Source organism: Drosophila yakuba, chromosome 3L (genome assembly GCF_016746365.2).
Source record: "Drosophila yakuba strain Tai18E2 chromosome 3L, Prin_Dyak_Tai18E2_2.1, whole genome shotgun sequence".
Taxonomy (NCBI): Eukaryota; Metazoa; Arthropoda; class Insecta; order Diptera; family Drosophilidae; genus Drosophila; species Drosophila yakuba.
Window position 1 is genome coordinate 3,136,727 of NC_052529.2, and position 17,976 is coordinate 3,154,702.

At 43.2% G+C, this 17,976-nt stretch overlaps 2 protein-coding genes across 2 annotated transcripts in view; both read right to left on the reverse strand.

The window, feature by feature from the left end:
* LOC6532648 (division abnormally delayed protein) overlaps positions 1 to 15,577 on the reverse strand; it is a 64,225-nt gene extending 48,648 nt beyond the window's left edge. The window contains exon 1 of the mRNA XM_002093356.4: positions 14,536 to 15,577. Coding sequence (XP_002093392.1) covers positions 14,536 to 14,812 — 277 coding nt within the window. The 5' untranslated portion in view covers positions 14,813 to 15,577. The remainder of the gene's footprint in view (positions 1 to 14,535) is intronic.
* Positions 4,268 to 6,622, reverse strand: LOC26534935 (probable isocitrate dehydrogenase [NAD] subunit alpha, mitochondrial). Its single transcript, XM_015194026.3, has one exon. The coding sequence runs from the start codon at positions 6,484 to 6,486 to the stop codon at positions 4,360 to 4,362; it is 2,127 nt and encodes a 708-aa protein (XP_015049512.1). The 5' UTR covers positions 6,487 to 6,622; the 3' UTR covers positions 4,268 to 4,359.
* Positions 15,578 to 17,976: the final 2,399 nt, after the last annotated feature.

The window sequence follows — 17,976 nt, forward strand, 5'->3', positions numbered from 1 at the left end:
GGTTAACAATAAGCGTAAATTAATGCTTTGTTTAGCTAAACTAAGCAAAAGGTTAAGGTAAGATTAACAAAACGGATATACAAGTTGAAACTTAAGAGCGTTCATTGCTGCTTTTCATTTAACAAAATAAATATCTTATAACTTGATCTCTTTAACCTCAAAGGCTTTAAGTTTCATAGCATAGAGTTGAATAAAAGACAATGTTATTAAAAATATATTTTTGACAGACAAAGTGGAGGCGCCATGCAAAGATTATTATCAATCTTTTTTATAAATAAATTGAATAACTAGTTTCAGCTCTAGGAATAGCTATAGATTTTTGATATTTATGAGCGCAATAACTGGCATTCAAGTTTATTCAAAGCTCACACTTAAAAGTCTTTGATGAAAGCTATTTTGTAATTTTCAGCAGTTTGAATGAAGCCATTCTCTAATGGGACTCTATTGCTCCCAAATATTTCAATTAATGGGGATCCCAGCAAACTCAGGCAGCAAACCACATTCAATTTGATCCCAATTAACTATAGTTTTGTTGGCAATTGTTACGTCGACACGAAGGTCTTATCGATGTCTACCACAATTGCACGCAAAACCCTCGACACAAGTACAAATAATAATAAAGTACAACCAAACGCATTATCAAAACAATAAACAATTGATGGTATTTTGCCGGCGTTAACAACAACCACAATACCACAACCATCTTCGAGGCACAGAAATCAATAAAACACAAGCACACCGAACGCAGAACGCAATTGCACGATGCCGGAATGGTAAAGAAACAACTGAAACGCAAACATAAACGCAAACAGCAACAAACTGCTGGCAAATAAATAAAAATTGCTTTATTTATTAAGCATTAAACAATAAATGGGATTATTTTTATCATCGCCGCATAGAAGTGCCTGGGTGGAGCAGGGCGCCGAATGGCTCCAAATGGAGTTGGAATCGGGTTGATGAGGTGGAAGGAGCGGACACAACAATACGGAGTTAGTACCCCCAACCAAACCCAAGTAAACCCAACTCGGAGACCTCCGGAGTGCGAGAATAATAACAAATTCAAACACAGAAGCAGGACGATGAAGAGCCAGCAAGATAAATAAATGCAAATCATTTTTGTTCCTCTGTTTCTTATTGTTCCATCTAAATGGAGAATGGCGCACCCAGTGTATTTGCACTTCAGAGGGTGTATTGGATTCTAGTAAATGTGGGGATAGATTGATTAAATAATAAATTATATATTGCAACTGCAATTTTATTCCCTAAGGTTGAAAGGGTATTACTCTTCATTAATTTAATGGCTTACCTAAGTAATTAGAAATTAGAAGGAGTGGCTTACAGGGTACTTAAGCGCCTACCCCTTTCTAACAGCCATCCCCACTTGTCTCTGCAATGGAGTGTTTAGCCTCTCTGGGATTCGGGGATTGAAAAGGGCATTGGGAAAAATGTTACAAGGGTGGCGATTTGGCCAAGACAATCCAGACTTGGCAGTTGGGACAAACGAACACCTAAGTGTGGGCAAAATCCCACTCATTTAAATGGAACGTTTCGCTGCATGGCCCGTATATATCGGGTTTTCTATTTCTGCACCACCTCGTTGTTGTTCATGCCGCATTTGATTTCAGCAAATTTGTAACTGCCACTTTGCATTACCTTTTTTGCGCCAGAGTCCGGTGGTCCGACCTTTGTACGAAAAAAAGGTAGCCAAAGTTTTGCAAGTGACAAATAGATTTAAATTCGAAAACACTTTCTTTTTTTTTGTAGCCAACGCTGTTTTGTTTCTGCTGCCGAGTGGAAGTTTGTGTTATGCAAAGCTCTATTGACAGCGGTCGTAAATCTTTGTAAAAGTGCTCGGAACCCATGTCATGAGGGGTAAAACACTGGTGGGTCGCGATGGCGATGGGTTGGGCGTGAAAATGTGTGTATGAACATGGGAAATCAGTTTTCAAGTTGGGGTTAACTCCACAAGCCATCAAACTAAACCCCTTCTCAAGCAACGCCAACTGAGTGAACTTATCGGCTAATGGAAAAGTAAGCCGAATGGAAGGGAATTTTCACTTTGAAATATATACAGTATAGATGGAAAGAAGTCAGATAACTATAAATACCGAGGCCTTGGACCTGGTAACCTAACTAATTTGCTGATTATTTTCGTAATCAATATGCGCATGGCATATGCTAAAAATATAAATTATTTTGCTTATCTAGCGATGTGACTCGCTAATTACCTGGTAAGATGGCAAAGTAAATATTCTTAGATAAAACACTGCTCATATCTTTGCGATTAAATTGCTATACTTTAGTTATTCCTAGAATTCCCCGCTCGGTATGTCCGTGCTATTAGCGCTCTATTTGTAGGGAGAAGTGATCTCATTTGTGTTTCCACTGCCTCCATTAAAATCTGTTTACATTGACTGGGCCGGCACTAAACGTTTATGTATATGCATATAGTTCGCTGGCCATCGTTCGTGGGACTCGTATTGCGGCATTTCCAGGGAAATCAAAATCACCGGGGGCAATTACGAGGGCACAAATGTTCACAGCTCCAGGGAAACTGACGGATTGCATTTACAAATTAGCATTCTAATGAGCGAAGTGGCAGTGGCAATGGTATGGTGCATGGTGCATGGCAATTATGGCGCCCAGTGTTTTTCTTTCCAGCTGCCCGTTGTCTATTCGCCATTCGCAACTGGGCCAGAATTCGCTGGAAAACAAAAAGTCAGCAGAACTTGGCCTTTGCGTGTTTTGGCCAATTGAAATTGGGCTACACTGCAGTTGAGCGCAGGGCGGCTTATGAATGGAAGACAGCGACAACTAGGCCGCATCCAGTTTACTGGCGCCCCTTTTGCTCCTCTTGTGAGGCCACCCCCTTTTCCGCTTCCTGACCACGCTCATGGTGTCAGCTTCAGAAGTTTTTGGTTCTTTTTTTGGGGGGGTGTGAGGTTGTTGGAGCGCAGGGGGAAATGGTACCGAAAACCGGTTACTGTGCTTTGAAAAATTCTCAACTTTTGTTTCACATACACAAAACAGAGTTTATCTTTCGCTTCTGCTGGGGTCCTCCAGCTCCCTATCTCTCTTCCTCCGATGGTTTTGTTGTTTATCAAAATTCTTTGAAATGCACTCACACACACAACCATACACACACACACACACCATTGCTTTGTCCCGCTCTTGCACACAAAATTAAATTTTTTCCTTTGGTTTCTTTTTAATTTTTATATAGCTCTTTGGCCGATTCTGTGGCATTTTCTTCCTGCTCTTTTTTCTTGCACGCTCCACTGAACCTCGAACCAAGGAGTGCCCTTACGTGTTGTTCTTTCCGCTGGTACCCAGTGTTTCTGGCTCACAGAAGGGGTATATTATTCCAAAGTAACCTTTCGTTAGAAATTACAATTGGTATTATTGGCATAAGTCATGACTGTAACTTCATACATATCTTAAGGTAAGAACGGAGTCTCATTGAAGCGCCTTTAAGTCTGCTGCACATAAAAATGCACACAAAGCAGGGTATCTCCAAGTCGTTGCCCCCAAACTAGACTTCCTACTTGTTTGCCTGCTGCTGTTGGCTAGTAGTTTCGGTTTGTTTAGGAGCGGGTTCGGTTCTTTTAAACGCAGCTCACCGAGAATCGACTCCCAGTCGCAGTTTGAGTTTGAGTTTTAGTTTGCGCTGGGACTCGGGCTAAACAGAACATGCATGTAAAAATGCAACGTAACTTGGCCAGGGGACAGTGGAGTGGGCTGGAACCAGAGTTCCCAGTTCCCCGTTCCAACTTACCAGTTACCGACCATGTGCTGCGGTTGATGACTTGCATCGGGCCCAGAGACTGACTGACTCTGACTCTGACTCTGGGACTGGCTCTCTGGCTTTCTGGCTTTCTGTCAGTCCGACTTTGACTTTGGCACTGGTTAGACTGGCTGGCTGGGAATTCGTCGGGGTGGGGCAGTTTCAGCAGTTTCCAGGACCGTCGGAAGGGGTATTGGGACTGGGATTGGAGGTGGAGGTGGAGTGGCATTGTGGTCTCTGCTGATTCAGTCTGCTTTGGCTTTTGACTCCTCGTCCAAGTGCAGGCGGTTTCCTCTGATGTTTGGTTACTTCATAGCCTGTTGCAAAATTAGTGTGATCAGAGCCATCAGATAACTCATGTTGGGTAGGGATGCTGTGACAAACTCATTTGGCACGAAAGGGAGTCTCTTTTATTAAATTACCAAAGCATTTGAAATAAGAAACAATTATCTATGCCCAATCTGAGTCCAATAGAATGTAACATGAAGAGCATACAAGGACCGCTTGAACTTTAATTAAGTTTTACATTCAGTTAATGGTTAAAAGTGAAATGCAGTTATCAGCAGTTAACGCGATCACTTGAGGTTTTTGATCAGGGCTTCGGTGAACTCGGAGCACTTGGCCTTACCACCCAGATCCATGGTGCGGACATTATCATCCCTAATGGTCTTCAGCACTGCCTTCTCTATTTTGTCCCCATGCTCGTGCAATCCAATGTAGTGCAGCATCATTATGGAGGAGAGCAGCAGAGCAGTCGGGTTGGCCAGATCCTTGCCAGCAATATCCGGAGCAGTTCCGTGAACCGACTCAAAAATTGCGCCATTGGTGCCCACATTACCCGACGGCGTCAGACCCAATCCACCAATCAAACCGGCGCAGGTGTCCGAGATGATATCCCCATACAGATTGGGCAGCACCAGCATGTCGTATCGCTTGGGATCCTGGACGATGTTCAGGCAGACGGTGGTCATGGTGGACTCCTCGTATTTGATGCCCGCCTGGTCCATTTTGCTCTTATATTTGGCTGCCATTTCTCGGACGCACTGCAGGAATAGACCATCCGACATCCTCATCACAGCGGATTCGGCCACGGCTGTAACCTTTTTCCGCTTCATAGCCAGGGCGTACTGGAAGGTGTACTCGGCCACACGGAGCGAGGCATTCCGTGTGATCAGCTTGATGCTCTGCACCACTCCGTTGACCAGGGTGTGCTCGATGCCCGAGTACTCACCCTCGGTGTTCTCGCGAATGGTCACAATGTCCACATCGCCATAAACGGTTTCCACGCCTGGCAGGGATCTGCATGGGCGGATGTTGGCGTATAGGTTGAACAGCTGGCGCAGGGTGAGATTCAGGGAGCGGAAGCCAGTGCCCACGGGCGTCATCAGTGGACCCTTGAGACCAACTTTCGTTCGGTTCATACTCTCGATGACCTGCTCGGGCACCGAGGTCTGACCCAGGCTATTCATCACTGGGGTCACGTCTACGGGCTCAAAGATCAGTGGTGCTTTTGCAGCCTCGAGGATCTTTATGACTGCCATCGAGATCTCCGGTCCGATGCCATCGCCAGGCATGAGGGTTATGACCCGCGGTCCACCTGCAGCCTTGCCAGACTTACCTCCAGCTCCACCTTTCTGACCTTGACCTCCTGTTGGTGCCGTGGGTCTCGAGGGTGCAGATTTACCAGGAGGCTTACTTGAAGTCGGTGCTGCTGGTGGTTTACTAGGCGGCTTACTGGATTTCGTTGGTTTTTTGGGCGGTGTGCTGCCCGTTGGTGGTTTTGGATCTTTACCAGGAGGTTTACTTCCCAAAGTTGGTTTCTTAGGCGGTTGAGTTCCAGTACCGCTAAATGGATTATTCTTTCTAAATGGTGGTCTTGAAGGATTGCTGGGTCCTGATGGGGTACTAGGTCCAGTTGGAGGTTTGGTTGGTGGTTTTCCTCCCGTTGGTGGGTTACTAGCACTTTGGCATATTTCGGGTTGCTGGGAATGAATACCTGAAGGAATTTTGGGTTCCCACTGCTCTACACCTGTTACGCTGATGTATTCTGAGTAGGATTTGGGCATATCATCTTCATTCCCGTATGTTCCCGATTGATAAGAAGCCTTTGTGGTACTTTTATCTGAATTTGTATCCTTGTCTGTGCTCTTTTTTGATAATCCTGATAAACAATCGGACTGCGGTGATGATTCTTGATCTGGTAGCTTAGTTGTTTCAAAACCCAAAGGTCCTTTTTTGGATACCTCAATCTTGCCCGTCTTCGGTTTTGCTATACGAGAGCCCACTGTAAACTTAATAAGCTTTCCTTCACGACTTTCCGGTGGTTCGCCAGAACCTCCATCATTAGAGGAGCTGCTAAAGAATCTTCTTACTGGGAAACCCATTGAATTCCGTGGTGGCTGAATGCGAATGGGAACAAGCACTTCACCCTTTCTAGGCAGAACTTCGGGCCTTTGGTGACTAGGATTTTCCTTAGTCGCTGGAAAGCGATTGTGCCGTATCCTTGGAACCTGCTGTCGTACTGGGACATCTCTCTTTTCGTAGTCTTCAAAGCGCCTACGACGCCGCCAAGATTCGAAACACGGTTGCCGAAATCGAATCACAGCATCGTCCAAAAGCCGTAGAATTCTTCCATTAGTTTTTAGCCCGAAGGTTCTGGGCCGCCCGGGAAGAGCAGTCCATTTGAACCAAGTGCCGGACATGGTCAACTGAAATTTTGATAAAATTACAGCCCGGAAGTGTGTTGTTGAGTTATTGAAAGAAAGGTGCGATCAATTGGTAGTCGGATGACGTTACGAACCAGGAGATAGTGTTTAAGCCTATCGAACGGTCAAGCAATTTTCGAGTTTAGAATTTTATAGAACTGATTCTAAACCTAAAAACTGAAGTATATTTCCCTATAGGCCTTTGAAATTTTCCAAAATTCATTTGCCAATGACGGAAGTCAACACTTGGCCGAATTGCCGCGAGTTCCAGTTCCAATTTGCATAGCTCTTAGTTTTATTTCTCTGCCATTTGCTTTTGGCGCCTCCAAGTTTGGCGACTGGCACTGCCGCCAAAACCGAAGCAGCCGAAGTGAAACTTTCTTGGCCAAAAAAGCACGCGACTGGCGATGGTCGGCACAACCCTTTCGTTTTTCACTTGGAGACGTTGAGGCGCAAAGGACTTTTCCGTGAATCGGTTTCGTTTTGTTTATTCCTATTTGGACTAAGCTAATTAAATTACTTTTTCGCCAGCAATTCCATTTTCGAAATTTGTTTGCTTTGAAGGTCGACTCTCCTTTAATTGAAAAAGTTTCACTTCCACGCTGGCAGAGAAGAGCTCGCAAATGATTTAATATGAAAATTTTCCTCATGTATTTAATTAGAGGAGAGTGCTCGGCACTCGGGTTTCCCAGTAAACGAAATTAGCTGCGAAAGGCAATCAAATTATGCACAAAACCCTCGTTTTAATGGGCACACCTGCCGACATATATGCGACCGATCCGCCAGACGAAGCCAGACCAGCCACGCCCTCCGCCCCCGTCACGCTGTTGTCACTCGGCATAATCATATTTCAAGGGATTAGCATAATTTTAAACGCAAGAATACGTATATATTAATAACGAAAAGTGAATGGTGGCATCGAGTTGCAGACAAAGCAGCCCTCCCTCTCCAAAGTTTTTTTTTTTTTTCGTTTTTTATTAAATTTTCCTACTGTTCTGTTGGAGTTAAGCTCGCATTTATATTCACATTTGGTGGATTTCTGTAGCGCTCAAGCGTAGGGGGATTTTTCATAACGCTTTTGGATCGCCTTTGTTTCTATGATTATTTTTGGCTTTTAGTTAGTCAGTGGTGGGTTACCAACGCGCGTTGGCGTTGAATCGCGCATTTATTATTAAATGATTGATGATCCCTGGCTGGATTTAACTCATCCACACTCGAACACCTTCGGTATTTTAATTCGCCATGGGGTCGCATCGCCAAGCTGTCTAGTTGACTGCGCATTCGTGCACCTTATCTGGACACAACCAACTTACCCTATATATCTATATCTATGTATCTGTATCTTCTACATTGGTGTTTGCCCGGCGAAGGCAAACATTTGTGTAGATAACATTTCCCTGTTTGCTTTGAGTTTTAGTTTGGAATACGCACCTGCAAATGGAGAAGAACAAATAGATATTGCGAATTAGTCAATCATCAATGTGTGTGAATTGGAGTGCTAAACTTTGGAGCCTCGTGCTAAACTGCCAAATTCATGAAATCGGGGAATGGAATATTTTTCTTGCACAACTTTATCTTCTTTTGTTTATGGGTGCTTAAGAAGATTGTGTATATTAAGACCAGTTTATTTACACTTTGATAAAACAGAAAAAAAGACTTCGGATTAAAAGAGAGTATTTTTGGCATCAAAAAATCAAACTTCTTTGCTAAAACATATTTTCAAAGCGGCTTATAAAATAAAAATAACCTAAAAATATTTCTTTTGATTTGTTTTAATCTTTACTTCTCCGACGTTCTCTAAATATATTTAACACTTTTGTTATTGTTTGCACTTACTTCCATTCTTGTTTACACTTAAGCTTAGTGTGCATAAAAAAACTGGCCAAGAACGAAAAAACCTCAGGCCAAAGTCAATAAACCGTATAAATGTACAATAACAAAAAGAGGCAGGACAAAAAGGCCGAGCAAATAGGGGCACAAAATAAAAAGAGCGCGTCGGATGGCGATTGAATGGATTCGAATCGAAATACTCAAGAAAAACAAAACAAACCGAGCTTAGCGAAAAGCTCTTCCAAAAAAATCAAAGTGCCTTAGGTCATTTTGAGAAATCATTCACACATATGATGTGTGATTTTATTGTGCCCTTTGTTGATTTCCGATAACCAGACATCACCGCCAACGCCATATTAGCCAGGCTTTCAGGCCACTTAGGACCAAAAAAAAAAGAAGAAAAACACAGAAGATTGCGAAAACAAAACCAACTCTGGCAATTTGCTAGCCTTTTTGGCTCAGTGGAGGGCTTTTCGTGTTCCACCCCCTCTAACTGTCTATATGTCTGGCCTTTTTGACCAGTCCAATGTTTGTCTTTTGCTGTAGCTCGTCATAAAATGATTTATGGGCTTTAGGTGCAAATAATTGATTTATGCGCGGTCTCAGACATGGCGCAATGTAAATACGAGTTAGGGACTAGGAGGCGACTTAGAGATACATATTTGTTTAAGCATATCCAAGGTATTAAAGTCTCCCGAGCAAATAGGTGCGAAAAGAGTTAGTATTACCAAAAGAAAAGCAGAATGGTGCCAAAAGTGTTTACCAAATTATAGCAACTGAATGAGATGCTTTCCACCGACAAAACGAATCCGATTACACGCATTATAAATGCCGGGGTAACGCCACTCGGAGCGGAAATGCCAACTAGTTAGTTATGTATCCAGATATCCAGATTTCTATATGTATCTGTATCTGTATCTGCGTTTGGGCTCAACTCGAGTTCCCCCATTCTATGCCGATGCTGTGCACACTTCACTAGGCATTAACCTTTACCTTTTCCGTGAACATAACAATCCAAAAGTAAAGAATCAAAAACAACAACGCGCCACTGGCATCCATGAATCAAAAAAAAAAACACAAAAACGAAAGAATCCGGCGACGTTTGTACCTCGCAGTGTTTGTGTGTGTCTGTTCATTGGAAACAACGATTACGCAGCACAAAAGACATGGACAAACAATGAGCCAAGAACTCTAAACGATGATGGAGATCCAGCAGAGGTATCGAGAGCATATAGAATCGCATCCGAGTTCGAGTATTTGGGCATTTTCGGGACGGGGCTAAGTGTTCCCAGTGAGTAAGAGTAAGTCGTCGGCGAATTTGGCTTTGACTTCACTGCTCGTGCTGCTGCTGCTGCTGCATCATGGTTGCATAAGCAACGAGTTGTCCCGACCATCTTGACCGGAGCAAATCGGTCAAAGGGAGTGGAAAATTGTATCGCCCAGGCTGAGAAACAAATGCAGATATACAAGTAGATACAGATACATTTGCCGATACAATTGGTGTGTGCAACCTCTTGGCGTTTGTTTGTTTGTTTGACGAATTTCCTGGCGTATGTTTAAAAATAGATGCTGCCAGGTACCGACGAACGTGAGATACAAATGTATCTACTACCTGTCCGTGCTGGTGCCCAGACGAATTTCACACATTTTATGGCCCCTAAGAGGGCGCATCCAGCAGACACAAGCACACACACACACAAAGGGGACAGTGCTAAATGTTTAATTGGTTGCCGGTTGGCATTCGAAGTTTATCTTATCGCCGCCAACCTACAGGTTGTCTTATCGGAAAATGCATTCCAGCAATATCAGCAAGGGGACAGCAGGAATGAGTCGGGTATCGCAGCAAGTCCGAGCGGAAGAGTCCAACAAGTTGACAACTTCCTTTGGACAAGCTTGGTACATACTTAATTGCTTCCAATTCGGCTTTATTCTAATTAAAATGTGCGGACAGCAAGACGACCTCTTGATGGCTGGACGCAACCCAAACAAACAGGTTCAGAAAGCCAAGTCAGGCCAACAAGAACCAAACTGAACTGAACTGAACTTGTCATGTCTGAAGTTCAGAGTCTCGAGGCATGAATGAAAATGAGATATGTATTTACAGAGCCGCGGACAAAATTGTCACTACCTCTCATGTTTTGTTATGCAGAACGGTGTGTTCCTGGAAATCGTTTTGTTCCCCTCAATGAACACACCTGAGAATGAATGAGTGTTAGCCGGATGATATGTGCCTAACCAATTTGAATTCGAGCAACCGACAACATCTGGATCCATGGATCTCAGAAAACTACAAGATACTCTGCGCACGCAAACCCAGAAAGCCAATCAATGACATCATTCCGCCTTCGAAACAACCATCTGAAATTAAACAGAACTCGAACACTGAACTGAACACTGAAATGAACACTGAACACTGGAAACCGAATCGAGCCACTCTCGAATTGCCTTTTGTATTGAGGTCAGATGCGTAAAAACACAAATTTAAAGCAAACATTAAGAAAGTGGCCACATACAAAGGCAAGATTTTCTGTTTCGCTGTCTGTTTTTTTTCTTATTGCCTTTTTTTAATGCGTGTGAAATCGATGGGCGTCGTTAATTTTAATTGAAACTAATTAGCGCAAATATAAAAAATCTAAAATAGTTTTGTGCATTTCGTAATATCAGCAATGGGTTTGAACGCTGATGGAGACCTTTGGATTGCATCAATTTATAGGAGCATAAAACGCTTTTCTCGGATTGATGATAAACTTTTGAGTATCAAGGTGTAGGAAGCGGGCTTATTGTATCTTATCTATGGTTAAGCTTTATACCATTATTTAATGATTTTATGATGCCTCGTAAATGTTGGATGTTGTCCTTAATAAAGATTGCATTGGCAAAGGTAGTAAAATAAATATGAGCAACAAAGAAACTATAAAATAGAATGTAACTTCTTCATATTTATTCTATAACTATAAGTTGAAGTTACATTATTTTGTATAGCTACTTTGCCATTTGAAAGTGTTTTAATCTTGAATATAATTTAATTGAGTTTTTAAGTAAACTAAGCGCAGAGATCATTAAATCCTTAGCCTTGATTTATTGATGCCAGACGTATTTTACAGACTTGGCCAAGTGCTTTTCCCACGTCCCAGCTTTTCTATGGCATTAAACAAAGACGTGCCGCATTGAATGACGATTAAGCCAACTTTTAAGCCCGAACCCAACGACTATTTCCACTTCATTCGGTGGAAAGTGGAGTGGAAAACTTATTTCTAGCTATTAAGCAACTGGACGAAACCTTCGTAAAATACTTAAAACGCAGCCGTAATTAGTTTTGCGTCCAGCACCAAATCAATTAAGAATATTTTCTGGCTTAGAGTTTAATCGATTGGGAGAAAGAGTCGGCAATTAAACTCAACTGAAAAGAAATCAGAACTTAATTGATGCGATAAGTTCGAGATGAGAGCGTTGTGTTCTATGCTTGAATGGAGGTGGGCATTGAGTAAAAGGGTAGCTCAGACTGCAACTGGAACAGAAATAAATATTTAATTATCTACCAGATATTCCGGATAGAACATGTATCTCATGAATAAAACAAAATACGAAACAAGTTTTGGGCCATCGGAATTTGGCTGACGAACTTTACGATTGTCGCTACATAAGTGTTATGGATCGTTTTCGGTTTGGTTTGATGGTTCAGCTTTAGATACTTTTTGATGAATTTCGCTTAGTTGAAATTTGGCACATTTATGTTGGCAGTTAAGCCTTAAGTGGAGTTCTATGCCATCTGCCATCATATGGAATGGAGCTTCAACTTTTAATTGGCAGTGGCAAAGTGGAGCTCCTCCTCTAGCCACTAATGATTTGGATATGGGTATGGGGCATATGCGCAGCTCTCGAGTTAATAAAAATTTTTACTCGAGGATGAGCTCCTTTGAATGCAAAAGCATAAGCCCACGCACCCAAACTGCAGGCATGCATACCTATGTACGTAGTACGTACCCACATGGATGTCAGGGAAATGGAATCCGTTTGAAAAGTTGTCTGCTAAGCAGTTTTCCCCGCTCAAAACGAGTCACGTTTGCCTTTGCCTTCTCTATTTGCACTTTTCACTTATCTAGCCAGGCGGCACACAAACACTTGCTGGCGGAGGAGATACGCGGATACATGGGCTCATATCTCATGGTTTGCTCTAATTTCTGTTGCGAGTTGCTTAAATATTTAGTAACACGGTCGGGGGCATTGGAACTGCTATGCCTTAGGCATAGATACAGATACTTCAGATACTCGCAGGTAAACAGATACAGATACTGTGCGATATGATTAGATACTGCAGCCACGACTTCCTGTGCGTCTTTGTAACGCGCCAATGTTTATGTTCGCTTTAATAGGCAGGGAGTATCACTGTTTTTTTGGCCCAAAAGCAAAGGCAACTCAATTAGCAGTCGAGTGGTGTGCGCAATTAAATTAAAATTTAGTTTTATGTCGAGCGCCTTCTACCTGTAACTGCACGGCAAAAGCAAAACGAGCAGAACCAAAGGAACATATCGTATGCATGACACTGGCATGAGATTAGCATCACAAACAGCACATAAACGTAAAAGTAACACACTCCAGAGCAAACAGAATGAGATATAGATGGAGATACGGATACGTACTGTACGGATACAGATACAGATACATTTACAGATATAGATACATTGGCGGGGCATAAATACCACGGAGCCAGGCGGAGGCAGGCGCAAGTGGAACTATGTAAACAGTAAATAAATGTCGAAAACAAGGTTCGGCATACTTAAGCAAGCAGGAGCAACGACCAGAGACACTGAGATACATGTAGGTGCTGATCGGAGATACGCCGCCTGGCATTAGCCAAATTGAAATTCCTCAAAGCCAGCGCTAATAACTTCCAGCTACCAGACCAGCTCAATTGGGCATTCTGGCATTCTGGCATTCAGGTGGATAAGTCTCTGCACTTGTAACTCCAACTCTCGTCTGGCTATTCTGTTCTTCACACTTTGATGCCATGGCAATGCGGGCTGCTCAGCAATGTATCTCATAGATACTTCTTCGTGGCGTTAACTACCTGCGTGTGGGAACGACTGAACAGAATAGAGAACCTCTGCAGACAGGTAAGCATTGGAGGGAAAAGTTGCAACATCACTGCCAGATACATTTGTATTCCAGTCGAGTTTGCGGCTGTGTATCATGTAATTGTGCGTAAACGCGTAAATACCAAGTCAAGGTCGGTTAATCAATAATAATTATTTTTCACTCAATTACACGATACAAATACATATATATATACTAGGTACATTTGCTCGTTTTCGGCTGATATTCCGATCTTATCGGATTGTATCGCATTATTTGGTTATTCGGTCTTATTTCTGACTTCGAGTGTGAAATATGCATAAACAAAAATATGTCGAGTATCGTGTGGATATCGGTTGAGGTACTATATATAAATACACCACCCATAGCCTTCACACAGTTTGGCCTCAGATGCGTGCCACTTGATATGGCAGTGTCGAGAAATCAGAATAACAAATGATGCCGCCGCCTGTGTATCTATGTATCTATGTATCTCTGCATCTGCGAGGTGCCAGATCCGAGATCTGTAATGAACCTGCCGCGGCGACCAAAAACTTTATCCACGGCACGTCGAAAACTTTTCCGAGGCGTTGCTCAATGCGCAATCTTCTAATTGCACACGGCGCCCGGCTGCTGTTCGAGTGGTCATAGTTCGCCTCGAGTGGCTGCCCGCTCGAGGGTTTCACTCAGTTCAATGAATTTGCATATGCTTCTAGTTTCTGGCGGGGATTGGGGCGTGGATGCGGACTAGAAATAAGAGAAACTGCAGCTGCAGGATGGCAAAAACTTTGGCTGACGCGCGTTTTACTTGGTTGAAGTATTGAAGCCTGATGGCCAAGCCCGAAATCGAGGCAATGAATTTTACGCAAATGAAAGGGTTTAAAACGGCCTGAATGCTAAAGTAATTAAATTGAAAAACCATTTTCTCTAATGACAATTTACTTGTTTTTTATTTGATGGAGTAGATAACTAACTTTAAGAAACTTAGCTACTTTGGTGAGCTGGGTACCCTCTAAATAGTTTAAAGTTACAGGGCTTGCTCCTAAGGGGCCTATATTATATTGGTAGTTCCCCCATTTTCCCCCGCCCGCATGTCCAAGTGCATACTGGCTATTATGAGCCTACGGATGGCGTGAACTTTACCTTTTTCGCTGTAAGTCCCACTCGACTTGATGTCGATCGATTCGAAGTAGCTTTTGACAGCATCGCACTGGTGGCTCGATCCCCCTGCTCCAACGGCGTCCCTTGCCCGCGAGTCCCGCTGCAGGCGGCGTCGGTGGTGCGTGGTGGCGCTGTGCAGGTGGTGCTGGTGGTGGTGGACGCCATCCAGGTCCAGGTGCTTGGCGGCTGACAGGCCGGCGAAGCCGCAGAGCAGGGTAAATAGCAAAAGCTGCGTTAGCCGCATGCTCCTGGCCGCCATTTTAGATGCGTTTTCGGGATTTCGGTGTGCAGCAGACACAGTGGATGATGGGGCTAAATTTGATTTGCCTTTGATTTCTTCTTATATATTTCTATTTTAGCCGGTTATTTGATTTACTCTATTTTGCAGCACTTTTTTCGTATTTTTTTTCGTATTTACCTCTGCATGCTGTCTGGGTGAACAGCTGTTCGCGGCAACACACACACAATCGCACTCACACAAATGCACTTGCCGGCTAACACGCACACACACTGGCACACACAGACACGAGCGCACAAAACAAAAGGCCCCAAAAACACGCGTGAGCTATAAACGTGGTAGTAAACGTGGGATGGCGATAGTGGGTGGTGGTGGTGGGTGCTGGTGGTCGAAGAGAGAGAGCGCGTGTCTAGCACTTTTTGTGTTTCAATTCTCTAGTTTTAAAAGGTCGCAGAATTTCACACAAGTATTTTCTTAACTTATTCAGACACTTTCCATGACATAACAACGAATAGTACTCAATTCCTTTAGCATTGATTTGCCAGCGATTACGTTTGTTTTTTATTTTTTTTTTTCCTGCTCTTGTTTAATTTCTCCTACTTAGGTCGGCGAAAATAGATTTAATTGCGATTGGCTTATTGGCAAACTTAGCCACCGGCGTTCTCAGGTCGAGGAAATGCACTCGCCTTCTTTACTAGCGCTTTTCCGCTCGAATTTCGCAGCGAGTTTTTCAGTTTTTCCGCGCGCGCAACGAACCTTCCACGACGAGAAACCCGAACAGATTGACTTTGCCTTCGAAATCAACCATCAACCATCCGCCGTGAGTGCTTTTGCTTGATGCGAACGCAGAGAGCCGAGCGGACCTTCGGCTTCGGCACTTGGCAATCGGCGCTAAGAGCGGCACACGAGCGCTCTCTTTCGAACTCGAACGCGAACAGATGTTGGCACAGTGGTGCAATGAATAGGTGTTTATGCGAACGCAATTTAATGCAACGGTTAACGCCGAAACAGTGGAGTACAACTTACAAAGGCATAATCTGCGAAATATAGTTAATATCAATATTTTAATTATTAGATAGTGTGTAGACTTAAGTAAATAACTATAAGTTATTATAAAGTACTTCAAATTAAAAATCACTGGGATTTCACATTAATTATAGGATACTATTACAACTCATTCTTTTTATTTAAGTTTTTTTGTAATTTTAATATTAGTGTATCATATTGACAGATAGAGGTATGAGTAGTAGGAATGTTTGATGATTCTTCCATAGCTATCAATATTTGTAACCCCAGCTTAGCATTCAAAAGCCTGCGATTCTTTGAAATTCACGACAACGATTATGACACACATCCTGTTTTCGATTTGGATGCTTATTTCCATAATGATTCGCTTCTAATTTATGGATTCCGACATTTTTCAGGACCAACTTTTCGTTTTCCTTGTCCGTGTCACCTGTGAATCATGCGCCAGGAGCTGTCTCGATTCTGATTATTTTTTTTTCCGTGTCTATTGGGCCTAAATATTTATTCAAATTCTCGAAATGCTCCTCTAAAAGCTTTCAACGGTGGCTCGCTGCAATTTGCATATTCAACGTAAATCAATCCATCTCACAGTGGTCTTCTCGTGTTCTCGGTGGCTTTCAATCCGGGCTTTTATCGATGCCGCTGGTTGAAATTTGCATGCTCGCTTCTAATTGATAGCTGAATGAGTTCTAATTTTATTTCATAGCCTATGTTTTACGATCGGCTTGATGAGCCCGTGGAGCAGGCTCAGATTTCACGCCTTTGAAGATTTCAAACATCGAAGACGTTCGGCAGCTATTTTTTCCTAGGGCTAAATGTTTCTGTTCAAATGGATAGCCGTGTCATGACCTCGCACAGCACGTGTGGTTGTATCTTTTTTTCTTCATTTCTTCTATTGTACATTTTTTCCCTCTTTGCAATTTGCGAAAACGAGGCGATTGTCTTGAGGCTGCAGCGGTGTGGCAGACAATGCACGACCCGAACCCAGCAGCCTCCTTTCCCCCGGACTTTCACTCGTCACCCCGCGGGCACCGACCTCGATCTTAAATACCTAGGCGTCTCGGGGCGTCTGTGTATCTATTTCTTCATTAACAAGATACAGATACTACTATGCTATATAGCCGGCCGGGCAGCGGGAACTTCATGGTGGTCAGTTGCGGGCGTCCAGCTGGGCGCAAACGCCCTCCCACCCCCCATGGATGTTGTTCGTTGTCCGTTCCCGGTGATATGTTCATCACGAAATGGAATCCTATTCAAATTAGTGTGCGATAAAGACAGACCTCCCAAAAAATAAGACAAAAAAAAAATAACAGGAGAAGACTCAAGACCCCGGGGCAAACAGCGAAAAGTGAGTCATGCGAAGCGGAAACAGTTCTCCAATGAAACGAATCTACATCAGAAACAACCGTGCTGATGATGATGATGATGATGATGGTAGTGGGGATGTTGATGTCGATGGGATGGCGAAACGGCAACAAAAAACAAAAACGAGCTGGAAAAGGTGAGGTCGAAAATTAAACACCACCACATCGTTTAGATAAAGTTATAAATTATAATGTACACTACGGAACGATCGATGAGAGCGAAGGTCCCAAAGAAACCGAAACCGAAACCAAAACCAAAACCGAAACCCTTTTACTTCTCGCTCTCTCGCCTTATTTTCAGTTTTTTTCTCCTTATTTTTATTTTAGTTTTTTTTTTTTGTTTGTATCGTACAGGTAAACCATAGGTGTGTGGGTAAAGGTGGACTGGAATTAAACGAATTTAGTCAAACGGCATCTATAAATTATGGTGCTTCTTTTTGGCGATCTGGAAAATATGAGCGCTTTGCGTTTGCTGTTTGTTGGCCCAACTCGAATTTCGTTTAAACGCTTGATTTAGTGCACCAAAATATGGCCAAATGTTGGGCTATCTATGCAGTTGTGTGTGTGTGTCTATGTGTGCGTGTGCATTCCACAAGCGACAGCGTTTTACACTTGAAATCCTCGGGAGCGGGCGGAAAAGAGATGGATATAGGAGTATAGCCATGAAGCGACCCGGCTTGCCTTTTATCCTGGCACAAACACGTTGGTGGCATTTGCTTGATGGTGTGCGTGAGTGTGTGTGTGTGTGTGACTGGTCCAACAGGTTCCACGGAGATTCTTCTCCAGTGCCGCTTT

Excerpts from the sequence above, each read along its gene's own strand:
- LOC26534935 (XM_015194026.3), bottom strand. The coding sequence starts at position 6,486 with ATGTCCGGCACTTGGTTCAAATGGACTGCTCTTCCCGGGCGGCCCAGA.